Source organism: Polyodon spathula, chromosome 6 (genome assembly GCF_017654505.1).
Source record: "Polyodon spathula isolate WHYD16114869_AA chromosome 6, ASM1765450v1, whole genome shotgun sequence".
Taxonomy (NCBI): domain Eukaryota; kingdom Metazoa; phylum Chordata; class Actinopteri; order Acipenseriformes; family Polyodontidae; genus Polyodon; species Polyodon spathula.
Genome location: NC_054539.1, coordinates 15,750,162 through 15,761,718, shown reverse-complemented (window position 1 = coordinate 15,761,718; position 11,557 = coordinate 15,750,162). Strand labels below are relative to the sequence as shown.

The 11,557-nt window shown below is 36.6% G+C and overlaps 1 protein-coding gene across 2 annotated transcripts; it reads left to right on the top strand.

The window, feature by feature from the left end:
- Positions 1-1,447: 1,447 nt before the first annotated feature.
- On the top strand, positions 1,448-7,555 carry LOC121316908. Of its 2 annotated transcripts, XM_041252254.1 has the most exons (7): positions 1,448-1,534; positions 2,168-2,204; positions 3,177-4,415; positions 4,580-4,698; positions 4,840-4,950; positions 5,270-5,337; positions 6,288-7,555. In XM_041252254.1, the coding sequence occupies exons 3-7, from the start codon at positions 4,226-4,228 to the stop codon at positions 6,400-6,402; spliced, it is 603 nt and encodes a 200-aa protein (XP_041108188.1). In that variant the 5' UTR covers positions 1,448-1,534; positions 2,168-2,204; positions 3,177-4,225; the 3' UTR covers positions 6,403-7,555. The 2 variants fall into 2 exon arrangements, with proteins under 2 accessions (XP_041108188.1, XP_041108187.1); XM_041252253.1 differs by lacking the exon at positions 1,448-1,534 and having other exon boundaries at positions 2,022-2,204.
- Positions 7,556-11,557: the final 4,002 nt, after the last annotated feature.

The following is an 11,557-nucleotide window of genomic DNA, read 5'->3' as shown; positions in this document are numbered from 1 at the left end:
TTATAGGAGTCTGAGAATTATATTGCACCTTTTAAAAAAGAAATCTCTCATCAAATGGTGATTGCGTTGTAAGGTTAGGGGTAAGGGTGGTATTTTTCATTTTACAAACAGAAATTTGTTACTCCAGCTTTAGAACTGTGAAAAGCCTTCAGTGGTACTTTGGTGTTCATTTTGATAACTGAAACACAATGTGAGAGAGACATCTTTTGAGACAAGAGCTAAAAAAAAAAAAAAGTATTTTTTTGCATCATTTGCTCTGCTTCAGATGTCATCTGAGGCTTCAGCTGCGTGGCTTTTCCAGTCTGCTCTTGAGTGAAAAGAAACCCAGCTGGGTTAAGGTCGACTGCTTAAATATTGAAAATGGTTTCGAATTTCTTTAAGCATCAATGCATCTTGTAAAGTTCCTACCTCAGCAGAAGTTACTAAAATAGAAATAACACTGTTTTGAAAGACATTCTGTAATTGAACAACTGACCTTTACTTTAGGTCGAAGAGCTGTAGACACATCACTGTGACTGTAAGATTTATAAGTAAACATTTGTCTAGACTCTAAACTGTTCCAGAACAAAAACAAAATGTTGGTAAATGCTGTACTTAAATAGATTAATTGATTAGATATATAGTATTCAGGCCATGCAGTGATCTCATAACCTGCTCAATGACTTGCCTTACAGCTGTTATTGATCATTTAGTTTAAAGTAAATGTTGCTATTTGGTGTGGCGGCCTCTGAACCTTCAGAAGAGACGTCTGTCTTCGGTGACCGCTTAGTTCAGACATGGGCTTTAGTGTTTTACTTTAACATGTATAGTGCAAAAAGAATGTATGAAATTCGCTTCAAGTTCAAGGTAGTAGACCTGTTGTTGAAGGTATTTTATTAACTCCACCTCCATGCCCAAAGGAGTGCTGATATAAAGGCTGAAAATGGGGGGATTGCACGAATATTAATGACATTCTTCAGCTGTTATTCATCAATTTAAAAAAAAAAAATGGTTGTTTACAAGATTCTAATTATACTGTACCTTAACTGTTTTCTGGTTTTACTCATTTGCATGTTCATCCTATATATTAACTGATTGAACATTTAAATGACACAGATGTCTATTTGAATCTGAAGCTTTGATGTGACTGGGACAGATTGATTTATTTTAAGTTTACCATATTAATTGTACTGTATCAAAGGTTGATCTAAACACACATACAGTATACACACATAAACACATGATCCAAACAAATTACTGCACTAAGGAACATTAAACACGTCACATTGGATACATAGCTGACCACAGACCACACCTGGTAATTTATTACCAACAATAACTTGCTTCCAGATAGAACATAAATCAAATAATAGTCACGTTTTTATAGTGCAGATTTGCACAGTTCTGCGCTGAATCAGAGATGCACGTTCTTTGAGGGCTGCTTCGTGACGTCACTCAACTCCACCTGCAGAAATCTGCAGCAAAGCTTTGAAAAGTTGCTGCGGGAGACTGGCTGCGGCTGTGAACAAAGAGACGACGAGAGATGAGTGACCTGGTAATCGTAATGTAAATAACCACTAGAACCACTGCTGCCCCTTGTTAGCAGAGGCGAACGACATTTTATAATTATACAATGAAGCCTTGTCAAACCTAGTACATAATGTACTAAATCCATGATAAGTGGTTTATAATGTTACAATAAAGTTAATGTTAATCAATTACATCAAACTGATTATACAGGTAGATAATCCAGACAAATGTAAATGTTCTGCGCGGTAAGGTTTGGAAAAGGCGTTTCTCTAGAAGCTGCGTGTGACATCAGAAAGAAAGCAGCCACGAGCAGCCAACGCAGCAAGCTCTGGGATACGATAAAGCAACCAATATGATTGTTAGCCACACGAGGGGGTCTTCTTACCACGTTTTCTACTGTAATTACGCCGCATAGGTGAATGCTGTGAGAGTTTTATTTTTTACAGTCGCAGACGCTTTTCTGTTGCTAATAGTGACATAAACTTCCTTGCAAGGTTTACCCGGAAATGTTACTAGCGCAAACTGTTGAAAGTCACGTGGAAAACAATGTATAAACAGAAGTGCCAGTATAAGTTATAAAAGTATATTGTTAAAGTATTTGAAAGCAGTAATATGTCTTCAGAATATCTCAACGTTCTAAACCGTGTTTCATCTGCAGAAGAGGTGGCGGTTTCATTGCAAAAGCATATGAACAAGTAAGTTTCATGGCTCTCACACACTGTAGATAGTTATTACCTTAATAAAAATGTATTTGTGCCTGACTAAACATGTAAATAAACAGTGCATCTCATATTATATAGCTATATATATATATATATATATATATAATATATATATATATATATATATATATATATATATATATATATATATACATATCAAAGTAAACTTATCACTTATATTTTGATAACATTCACTAGATGTGACAAACTCTGTTTTAGTGCTTGTCAGTGCTATATATATATATATATATACACACACACACACACAGAGCATCAAAGTAAACTTATCACTTATATTTTGATAACATTCACTAGATGTGACAAACTCTGTTTTAGTGCTTGTCAGTGCTTGTCATAAAATAAAAGATAAATATCTTACATATGCATAAAAAAGCAGCAGTTTTAAAGACTGTCAGCATTAAAAAAGGATGAACACCACAGTAATTATATGGAATTATAATATAGGCTTTTTATTGCATTTCACTTTTTTAGCAGATGTCTGAATAGGAGATAAAAATAAATATGATTCAGCTTAACATCTAAACCACATAGACTAGTTAATACAGTACCATGTTCTTCTTTAAAAACATAATTATGTCTTGAAATACATAAGTAGTGCCTTCAGATTAGGTAATGACTACAATTGTACAAGTCTTTGAGATGCTTACAAAACGGGCCCTAGATAAATATATGTAATTATATGTATTTATATTAACCCCATCCCCAATTATTGAAGTATGTCTGCTCTGTTACGGTGGATTTAAGGATATCATTCTATCTAGGCTTAAAATTGAGCACACTGCAATCCCTTGATAGTTTAACTTCCATAACTCTGGCTGTTAATGCCTTATCGCTTTGAATAAAATGTAATTTCAATAGCACTCTATTGGATCATGTACACAAGCATCCCAGTATGTGAATTATATAGTGCATCTGTGCCTGCAGGTTAAAAGGAGAGTACATGACAGAAGTTGGGAAAGGAATCAACTACACAGATCTGCGGGAGAGTGACTTATTCCAGAGGTACCTTCTGGTATCACAGCAGCTCAGGGGAGTAAACCTCGCCTCCCTCAGTGAAGAAGAAAAAAAGGCTTTTTTCATCAGTATCTTTTTTAACTGACATTTTGTGCAGGATGTTTCCCCTCTTTTCTGTATTGCAGAGTGGCACGTGGCTGTACAGTAGGATTTGATTTGTCTGATTCAAGGTAATAAATACAGTACATCTTTTATCCCTACCTGCCAGGCCTTATAGGCATACTTCAATTTAGCAGCTGGGGGCTTTGCTCTTTAAATCCACATATGCTGTAAGTTTTACCTACCTACCTCTGCAAACTGAAGTCTTGTTGTGAGGTGCCCTCTTTTCACCTCTGCCCCACCTCAATCACAGTATCCTGGAGATCACACCTTTTTGCATTTTACATTCTAAATCTTAAAACTTTTCCTGATCTAATTAATTGAAGGGACACTAAAAAGGAAGCACATTCTTTTGTATGGAGTATGGCAGTGTGTGTGTGATACAATTAAGTGGTTGCAGGTTTTTTTAGAAAGGCAATTACTAGACATGCTCAGAAGGGGTCAGCTTCCCTTTACTACGTGCTTGATAATTTTGCAGTTTATCACGATTATCCTATACTCAGTGTAGTCATTTCCAGTACCATGCTGTAATATGCTTTTTTTTTTTTTTTTTTTTTTTTTAGTGTCTTAGCATACTTTTCTGGGCTTCTATGCTTTTACTAGTTGCTTCACTATCTTGAGGTTAGAGGTCCTAAGATTCAGCTGAATATTACTTTGGCAGGCACTTTCAAGAAACACCGATAGATGTTATATGCATGGCACCATGCCATGTTCACTAAAATCATCCATCAAGGATAGCTGTAAGTGGCATTAATACCTTCATAAAGTGGAACTCTGTTTAGTCACTGAATAACAGCTCCTTCTAGGCTACACTGTTATTGTTTTACTATATGAATACTTCCTGCGATTAATTTTTAAACATGCAAAAGAAAATGTCCTTAACAACCTTTATTACAAATGTTTACAATGCACTTACTATTCATGGTATAGCAGCTTCTGATACTATACCCCAGTCAGTGTTGGAAATTGACAAGTTCTGGGAGACCACGGCGTACAACGTCGGAGGTTTTAACCTGTCTTTGGATGACATTGAGCATGGCATACTCAGAGGTAAATTTAATCATTAATGAATGTTAGGGCTCATTTGACTTTTGGCACTGTTCCTCGTAAAACATGTTTTGCAGCCTTGGTTACTGACCCAAACCCTCCAACTTGAATAATTACTAATACATATATATATATATATATATATATATATATATTTATATTCAAAGGTAATGCACCACACCCATCTAGGACTCAGCCACAGTTTGACTCCAAAGATCCTCGACTCCAGTTTTCTCTCAGGGACCGTGACCCAAGGGTTCACTTTGCACTTGTGTGTGGTGCTAAGGTACTTCTGTGCATACCCAGTACTTAAAACCATTCCATTATGGAGACTGTTTGTCCATTGTGCTGTGTTTAAAATTAAAAACAGACATTCCTGTTAATGTTATAAAAATAAATATTAAAACAGGTGTCATTTCTTCCTCAGTCCTGTCCTGCTGTTAGTGTCTATACCACTGAGAATTTAGAAAGGACATTGAGCAGAGCTGCTGAAAGCTTCTGTCAGCAGGAAGTACAGGTGGATATATCCAAAAAACAGGTACACAGTAGTTTTCAGTTTAAAGCAAATGGATAGCAGAAATCTGTCATTGTAACATTTGATGAGAACTGTTTCAAAGATGGGCTTTCAACTAATATTGTTCCATTTAGCTAGGTATCCAACAAATTCTGAAAATGCATGTTTAAATCATGGTGCTTGTTGTTTTACAATTCTGCCATTATCCCTGGGACCTCCATGTAAGCGAGACTTGTTTTAGAGAGGAATTATCCTTGATAAAGTTTCTTAAAATAAAAATAATGACTAAATAATTTGCTGGTTAATTTCTGAAAGTGAGCACTATTTTTTTTCCTTTTTTCAGGTCACAATGTCTAAAATCTTTCAGTGGTACATGACAGACTTTGCATCGTCCCCAAAGGAGCTAGTGAGGTGAGTTTTATATAGCTAAATCTCTGCTTCCCCCAAAAGTCAAACTGTGACAGGCCTGTACTGAAAAAAAAACAAAAAAACAAACCATGAACAGTAAATTTAAAGAGATGAGGTAAGTTACCTCTTTAGCACAAATGGAAATGTAAGCCTGTACTTTAGAAAAGGCTCCTGCGTTTAGGTGATTGCTATTATTTCTAATGAGGAGGTATTTTCTATACAGTGGTTCCCTGTTTTAATCCCTGTTGTACTCATTTAAAAAAGGAGCCCGAGTTGGAGTTCACCTCACTTTTCATCTCACATACACCGTAGACGGAATAAATGTTAAAGATCTATTTACACAGTTAATGTCACACCCTGATCAATTAACATGATTAAATGTCACCAACCAGTAAATTTTGAGTGAGTATCTCCCTGAATTGTGCTTGTTGACAACCAGTGCAGTAAATCGGCAAACAAGACTGCTGTCATAAACAAGCAAGAGAAGTAGCATCATGAAAGGACCATTTCTTTAAAGTGTTAATGCTGAAAGTGATCTGCCTACTGGATCTTTTCTATTTTATCCAAGTCCTTAAGAAAGAGTAAGTTTCCAATTATTATTATCGTGCTGCTTTAGTTGTCAACTGGAAATTGGTTCTTTGTTGCAAAATGAATGGTCAGTTTCTGATACCTCTGATTTATTATGTTAAAAAAAAAAAAAATGGCTTGGACATCACAACCAGATTAGTAGGGTCGCACGATCACTTTGTATCACGGTACACCCTGGTCAGTATTTTTGCTTACATATTTTATTGTTAGGACATACCACAGTGTCAAAAATGTCTAAAGGGGCTATGTTAAGATGTATTTGCAAGAGAAGTGGTGTGACACTTTTTCTGTGTGTGTGTCTAAGTTAATATAAAGGCCCTTGACTAATTCTCATGTTACTATTGTATTCTGCTTTACTACTCTAGGTGGGTTCTTCAGTATCTTAACCGTGACCAAGTGGAAGCTGCATCTCTGCTTCTCAGTGACCCTGATCTGCAGGTCAATTTTTCAAGCTATAACTGGCAGCTGAACAAACTCTAGACTGGGCACATGAAGTTACTGTGCAATTGTTTCAGTAGTAAAATCTATTTTCTTTCATGCACATGTTATTTCAACACATTCATAAAAAAGGAAAGCTGTGGAAAAACATTGCTTTTACTTGTCTTTTGCTGCGGTACATTGTTACAACAGTTTAGTCTAATGGTAATTTACTTAGAGGAAGAATAAGAGATCACTGCACATTTTTAAAGAAAAATAAAACTGTTGTAGAATAATGTAGGTTTTTAAATTTCTCGCGAGCAACAATTTTACTCCTTCATGTAACTAAGAGGTTGTTATGTCATAAAGCTTTTTCTTTTCCCAAAAACAACTTTGGGGGGAATAAAAAATATGCTTGATGACACATCAAAAGCACAAATGTGTATGTATGTTTTGGGGTAAAAATTTGCTTTATGAAATATCAAAAGCACAAAAGGTGTATCTGCTATTCCTTTCGAGTTCTGGGGTCCTGAAGGGATGCCATTTCTGGCCTGACTTCCATGTTTGGGGATTTCGAACTCAGAAACCAGTTCCCCTGTGTCACTGTCATTGCATGTGTAGTTGTCATTGTCAGAATACCAGGAGAAACTACAGTGAAGACAATAACTAGAGTGGATCAAGAGTTCTAAGAGTACAATGCAAAATAATTTGAGATGGAGAGGTGGGGATCACAGGTTCATTCGATGTTGAATACCCCATAGTAAATAAAGGTACAGATATCTGTCTTAGTTGAGGTTTAGGAGGTTCATTTTGGACAGAGACAACCTTGTTTTGATTTTGCTACACATCAGTGGAAGAGGGGTAGCAATTGGAGCTGAAGAGGACAGAATGGAGACTAAAAAGTGGGGGCGAAAAGGACAGAGATATGTTATAGAGTTTCATTTTGTGTGCATCTTCACAAGTCTTCACACTTTTTTTGATGACCAAGTCCAGTCTTATATAGTAGTACTCAGATCTTGGATTTTGTAAAAAAATTTTAAGGCTACATTTTATTATATTACATTTTATTAATAACATTTTACTGTCTCTCCAAAGATATGTTTGAGTAGATCTACAAGCATCAAGCAAAATATTATGGTATCTGGAGATTTTTGATTTTTGGCAGATTTGTCATGCATTCAAGTATTGTTTTGGTGAGGCTAAACTCCCACATAGTTCTATCCAAACTGGCTATTTCTTCAACTTTGCATTCTCTGAGGATTGATCTATGAAAAAGTAACAGTATGTGCTTCCACTGGCACTAGCTTGGAGCTGAGGGGTTATGAACGTGCATATGGGACTTGGGACTTTGTTGTTACAATGACACATTTGAAACTACCAAAACCTTACCTGTTTGGGTTCTAAAGACTAAATTCACATTTTTTCTTTAAAAAAAGAAATTTTCCCTGTTTACAGCACCATTTAAATACACCTGTCTCTGTCACTGAAGACCTCCTAAACCAAAGACCTTCAGTTCTGCCTGAAATTGACTGGTTGGCTGGCATGAAAATATAGCAAATGGCTTCTTCACAAGTGGTTGGTCAGTCAATCAATTATACCCCTAGGTAGGCACCACAACTGATAATAATAATAATAATAATAATAATAATAATAATAATAATAATCATTTCTATCAAATTTTGGTTTTCAAAATCCAACTAATTAAGGTTTTGGTAGTTTCAAATGTGTCATCATAACAACGAAGTCCCAAGTCCCATATGCAAGTTCATAACCCCTCAGCTCCAAGCTAGTGCCATTAGCCCACATTTTTACTTTTTCCTCGCGATCATTCCTCAGAGAATACACAATTGAAGAAACAGCGAGTCTGGATAAAACTGTGTGGTACTTTAGCCTCACCAAAGTGGCCATAAGCAATGCTCGAATGCAACTTCAAAACTGCCAAAAATCCAAAATCCCAGGATACCAACATATTTTGACTGATGCTTGTAGATCTCATTACCATCTATCCAAACAAATCTTTGGATGATTTTTTTGGAGTCCCTCCATGCAATTACGGCCTAAGCTTGGTACAAATGGCAATTTCAAGGGGGTTTAATGACCAGTGGTGGGATTTGAAACCAAAAGTTTTAAACATAATTTTTAAGGCTGGTTCCTAAGGTTCTTACAGCAATTTTAGGACCCACATCCCCTACAGGGTAAAGGGTTAGGCTGAAGTTAGAATAAAACTTGTCAGTTACCTCTCGTCTTGAAAATTTGTCAGAAGTGAGTAGGGTGCTCCTAGTATTTTGTTTTTCTGAAAAGCCCTATTCAATACGAGTAGAGCAAGGTGCTAAACATGATAGTAGCATCTAAATTGCACCCTTTGTGATTCTTCTGGTCAAGGTCCCTTTCTCTCTTTAGGTTGACATTTGCAAGGTTACAGGTCGAAGGGGAAATTAAAAAAAAATTTGTGTGTCTGAAAACCCCCAAGTGAATTTTTCGAGGAAAATCTCAGATGAACAGGCAACAGAACTGGTTGAGTTGGCATGGGATGATCTGTAAGTGCTGTAAACAGTTCTTTTCAATAAAGTACTAAAACTGATTTAAACACCATGTGTAAAAAAATAAATAAATACTTACAGATATGCAAGAGAGTTGGAACAGTTCTTCAGTGTCACCCTTTGAAGGAGCCTTCTTGGTACAGACACAATGTCATTGCTAAAAACCAATAGGGTGCAATGTAAAAGTGTTGACGCTACAGTAACACTTCAGCCATTTTAAAACCCACACCATCCTGATGTCAATAAACACTTAAGCTAAAATGCGAAGAAGGGTAGAAGTTAGCTGTAAGTACAGTAAATGCAAGCAGTGTATCTGTATATGAAGAGCATGTCAGTTACTGCCACTTGCATACAGTGGCTCTCAAAAGTATTCACCCCCTTGGACTTTTCCACATTTTATTGTGTTACAACATGGAATCAAAATTGATTTAATTAGGAGTTTTTGATCAACACAAAAAAAGTCCATAATGTCAAAGTGAAAAATAAAATCTACAAATTGTTCTAAATTAATTACAAATATAAAACAGAAAATAATTGATTGCAGAAGTATTCACCCCTTGAGTCAATATTTGGTAGAGGCACCTTTGGCAGCAATTACAGTCATGAGTCTTTGGATAAGTCTCTACCAGCTTTGCACATCTGGACACTGCAATTTTTGCCCATTCTTCTTTGCAAAATTGCTCAAGCTCCGTCAAATTGGATGGGGACCTTTGGTGAACAGCAATTTAACTCTTTCCACATATTCTCAATTGGATTGATGTCTGGGCTTTGACTGGGACACTCCAGGACATTTACCTTTTTGTTTTTGAGCAACTCCAGTGTGGCTTTAGCTGTATGTTTGAGGTCATTGTCCTGCTGGAAGATGAATTTTCTCCCAAGTCCCAGGTTTCTTGCAGACTTCAGCAGGTTTTCCTCCAGGATTTCTCTATACTTTGCTGCATCCATTTTGTCCTCTATCTTCACGAGCTTTCCAGGCCCTGACGCAGAGAAGCATCCCCATAGCATGATGCTGCCACCACCATGCTTCGTGGTAAGGATGGTGTTCTCAGGATGATGTGTGGTGTTAGGCTTGTGCCAAACATAGTGCTTAGCGTTGAGGCCAAAAAGCTCTATTTTGGTGTCATCAGACCTTAGAATTTTCTTCCACTTGGTCTCAGAGTCTCCCACATGCCTTCTTGCAGACTCTAGCCGAGATCTGATGTGAGTTTTTTTCAACAATGGCTTTCTTTATGCCACTCTCCCATAAAGGCCAGTTTTGTGAAGCACCCATGCTATTATTGCCATAAGCACAGATTCTCCCAGCTCAGCGGCGGAAGACTGTAACTCCTTTAGAGTTGCCATAGGCCTCTTGGTGGCCTCCCTGACTAGTGCCCTTCTTGCCTGGATACTCAGTTTATGAGGGTGGCCTGTTCTAGACAGATTCACAGTTGTGCCATATTCTCTCCATTTCTTAATAAGGGACTGTACTGTGCTCCAGGGTATATTCAATGCCTTGGAAATGTTCTTATATCCTACCCCTGATTGGTGCTTTTGAAGAACCTTATTCTAGATTTGCTTTGAATGTTCCTTCGTCTTCATGATGTAGTTTTTGTTAGGAAATGTACTAACCAACTGTGGGACCTCCCAGAGACAGGTGTAGTTAACCTGAAATCATGTGAAACACCTTAATTGCACACAGGTGGACTCCATTCAACTAATTACGTGACTTCTAAAGACAGTTGGTTGCACCAGAGCTTATTTAGGTGTGTCATAGCAAAGGGGGTGAATACTTATGCAATCAATTACTTTCTGTTTTATATTTGTAATTAATTTATAACAATTTGTAGATTTTATTTTTCATTTTAACATTATGGACTTTTTTGTGTTTATCAGTGGCAAAAACTCCTAATTAAATCCATTTTGATTCCATGTTGTAACACAATAAAATGTGGAAAAGTCCAAGGGGGGAGGTGAATACTTTTGAGAGCCACTGTATAGGCACAACTAAAACACCAACATCCTAAAAAAAGATATCTTATGTAAATTAATGTTACTTTGCTTTTCTCTGCTTGAACCTGCAAGGAAAATGTGATCCATGCAGACCGATCGTCTTTCAATCGTGGGTGATTTCAATACATGATGCCCCTTTTAAAATATGTAATTAATGGTGAGAGTTTTAGAAAGCAGTTCATTATTCACCTGTTATATCACATTGTTTTTCCAAGGTCTCTATTCAAACTAGGTTATTCTACTTCTAGACAACAAATTACAGTTAAAATGATGCTTTCCCCAAATAAAAGTGCACTAGATCATAATCCACATAAATGAACTAACTCAAATACTACACATGTGAAACAGACTTATGTATTTACAGTTTTAGTGTTGATTCTTGTGCACTGCTGCAGAAAACAAGATACTCTTTGGTTTTGATGGTTACCACTGTGTTACATGTTTCTATTGCTATTGCTTACTTGTCTACTTAAGTCCAATTTGGCTGAATCAGGTGAAACGATATTCAGTCTCCAAGCATATTCAGTTTTTACAAGATTAGCAGTGTGGTGCTTTGGACTACGAAACTCGTTTAATTTAACACAAAAGAATAAAGTATTTTAAGCCTATAAAGTTGAATGAAAAGTATGTTCTGTGACTCAGTGTTCTTCTCAGTGAATCCAGAGGCCTTAGTCACTTCTTTGCACACT